Source organism: Xenopus laevis, chromosome 7S (genome assembly GCF_017654675.1).
Source record: "Xenopus laevis strain J_2021 chromosome 7S, Xenopus_laevis_v10.1, whole genome shotgun sequence".
Lineage (NCBI taxonomy): Eukaryota > Metazoa > Chordata > Amphibia > Anura > Pipidae > Xenopus > Xenopus laevis.
Genome location: NC_054384.1, coordinates 18,791,664 through 18,795,000, shown reverse-complemented (window position 1 = coordinate 18,795,000; position 3,337 = coordinate 18,791,664). Strand labels below are relative to the sequence as shown.

At 38.5% G+C, this 3,337-nt stretch overlaps 1 protein-coding gene across 4 annotated transcripts in view; it reads left to right on the top strand.

Annotated features, from left to right (window-relative positions):
- The window catches only part of sufu.S (SUFU negative regulator of hedgehog signaling S homeolog), a 19,364-nt gene extending 17,191 nt beyond the window's left edge, over window positions 1-2,173 (top strand). For all 4 annotated transcript variants that reach the window (XM_018227446.2, XM_018227444.2, XM_018227447.2 and 1 more), the window contains 2 exons: window positions 8-76; window positions 1,549-2,173. In XM_018227446.2, coding sequence (XP_018082935.1) covers window positions 8-76; window positions 1,549-1,638 — 159 coding nt within the window. In that variant the 3' untranslated portion in view covers window positions 1,639-2,173. The remainder of the gene's footprint in view (window positions 1-7; window positions 77-1,548) is intronic.
- The last annotated feature ends 1,164 nt before the right edge of the window (window positions 2,174-3,337 follow it).

Below are 3,337 nucleotides of genomic sequence, written 5' to 3'. Positions count from 1 at the left end.
TTTTCAGATTCTGTTGACAGAGGAGTTAGTTGAAAAAATGCTGGAAGACTTAGAAGATTTAAACTCTCTAGAGGAAGTAAGTGGTTGTTGACCTTTGTGGAGTTGTGGGTGGGACTGTGCACCCTGCAAGGGACAATTGCTCTAAAGTGGCCAATTAAATATTAACATTTTTTTGACAGGTGATGTTGTAGTGTTATTTGACCTCTGCTATTATTACTGAACTATTTAGTTTCCCTTAAAACATTGTTCTAATAGGGTTTTCCAGTTAAGAGATCACAGTGCTAAAAATAATTTAAACATTAAATAAACACAATAGGATTGTTTTGCCACTAATATGGATTCATTTAGTTTAGTTGCCATCAAGGTACTGTTTTGTTATTACAGAGAAAAAGGAAATATTTTCTAAAAATTAGAATCACCTTAGGGTTATGGAAGATAGCTCATAGTACAAGTTGATCCAGGGACTAGTCTAATTGCCATCCATTTTGCCTTCCTCTGGATCAACCAGCAGTTATGCAGGTTTTATATAGACTTAAAAGGCTGAACTTGATGGACGTTTCTTTTTTTTCAACCTAACTTACTATGTTAATTTAAATGGGCTCTACTGTAATTTAAATCTTTCTGTATATCAAGGTCTGTACAAGTGATGTATTTTATTGTATGTCACTTTAAAATATACTCTACTTTCTAACATGAGCTTATTTTTTTGGCGCAATCAGACACGCTGTGCAAAAACGCAGGTGTTAGTCAGATGCAACGGAAATAAGGTAAGTGATAAAGTCGCGTCGGACAAACGCTGCAACGCCTTCCGACGTTCCTGTTGCCTACCTTATTTCCGTTGCATCTGACTTGACGCCCGCGTTTTTGCACATCGCGCCAAAATCGCCCGTGGAGTTCCTCCCTTACATTTACTGATTCACTGAATCAATAATAGAAAGCATTCACCGGAGGACCCCCAGTGCAGAAACACCAGATTCATACAAATACACCAGATAGTGTTTATACACCATTTCTGCATTAGTCCAACAAAATAAGCTCATGTCAGAAAGTAGAGTATATTTCAGAGTTGCGTACAATAAAATACATCATATTTTTTTTTTATAAAAGCTGTAAATGTTACCTGTCTCTGTTGAAACATTTCAGTGCAGATTTACTGTTCCAGCTTCTAGCTGATGGTATATAAAGTAGGGATGCAGCGAATCCAGGACTGGTTTGGGATTCTGCCTTTTTCCTTCGGAATCCTTCTGCCCCGCTGAACCAAATCCGATTCCTAATTTGCATATGCAAATTAGGGATGAGGAGGGGACACGCATGACTTTTGTCACAAAACAAGGCAGTAAATTTGCAGGATTCTGTTCGTTATTCGGCCAAATCTTTCGCAAAGGATTTGGCCGAATGCAAAATAGTGGATTCGGTGTGTCCCTACCCTAAAATGTACAATCGCTGATGTTATTTTTAAGCCTCGATGAACTGATTGGGGAATTGAGGATGGTTTAGAATTGTAAATAATCATCTTTATTATGATTAAAATCTTCTTTTCTTTCTTAGATGAAACTACCGAAGGAATACAGCTGGCCAGAAAAAAAGCTGAAAATCTCCATTGTCCCCAACACAGAATTTGATAGCCCACTCAATTAAAGGTGGAGTAATGTCGACATTTCTGTTTGATACAGGGATGTCACAATGGACTTTCCCAAGTTCAGCTCCATCACTGCTGTACACAAAGCCAAAGGAAAGCAAATACTGCACAATCTCGGTATCCAGAGACGGCTGGAATGTACGTGACATTTCATTCCCATTTTATATTGTTAGCAGGTAGTGTCAAGTGTTTGGCTTCCGGTTACTACTGTGTTAGTGTTTTTATTCAGACTTTAGTTAGAAAGCCCTGATTTAGATGAGGTGCTATTGTTTGGCATCATCATGAATATTTCAAATATTCGTGTGGGGGTGAGTCTTGCTAATCTGCTTGCAAAACATATTCGTATGTTTCTAATCTGCCTCCAAACCACAGTCATTTTTTACACCTCGTGAATCCAGTGGGACAAATTGCAGAGTGACAATTTTTGTTATTGAATCAAATGTATTGGGGAAATTTATTCGGTGTATGAGAGAAAAAAATGTTGCAGTTGTTTTACAGTTTTCTGCAATTTTCTGAATATGAATAGTTGTGCTGTTAGTTGCTATGACATTCCTTATGGCGGTGATTCTTAATCCTTTTCAAATGGGGCCTAGAGTACATCTGAGATGCAAACATTGGACCCTACAGTTGGTATAGTATTAACTCCAAATAACGTTATTTAAATGGTATTGTCTGTTGTAGGAAGAACTGTACTAATTCTGTACAGCACAGGGAGTGTGTTTTTATTTAACAATCTTTGCCTTTTGTATTAAAGGATCAGTTACACTCATTTTTTTTTTTTTGAAGTTCAAAATCCACTCTACCCTTTTCCACCTGCACATCTATCTCTCAGAAACGGTACTATGATTACTGCTTGATAAAAAAAAATACCATTATAAAGTGCAGCTTCCGGATGTACTCTTGTCTTTCCCAAAAGGCGACTGCAAAATCGATGTTTGTTGCTCGACATCTCCTCCTTGCCAGCCTTCTAAACCGGAAGTTAGTTTTGGCTGCGGGCAGTGTAGCTTCTTCAGCATAATTTATTTCTGTAAATGCAGGGGAGAGGTGAAGGAATGCACACACTGATTTAGGAGGGGTCTTCATTAGTTTTTAGATTTATTGCTTACCAGTGTGCTGCTGCAGTCAGTCACTCGCCTGCTCTTATAAATGACTTCTTACACTGCCAGCAGCCAAAACTAACTTCCGGTTTAGACTGGCAAGTTGGAGATGTCGAGCACCGCACATTGGATCTCGCAGTCGCCTTTTCACCTTTTGGGAAAGACAGAGTACATCCGGAAGCTGTGTTTTATAATGGTATTTTTTTTTATAAAGCATTGAGCATAGTACAGTTTCTACAGGATAGATTTGCAGGTAGAAACGGGTAGAGTGGATTTGTAACTTGAAAAAAATGTGTTACTGGTCCTTTAACTTACTGATGGCTGTTTTGAGACAACGTCTAATGATCATTCTTATGGGTGCTGGGATTGCATCCATGTCTGTAATCTGGGTCCTAAGGGTGCCTATGGACCCAAATAACAAGTTAATGTAAAGGTATCTATTTAGTATACAGTAGGTAGTGAATGAGGGAATTGGGCCATCAGCTGTGCCCTTGAATCTGACTTTGTCACGTATCATGTATTTTTTTGGGAACAGTGACTAAGCAATTGACACAGACTGGTAGGACCCTCAGCGTGATTGTCTGATCAGTTTTGTTAAAAT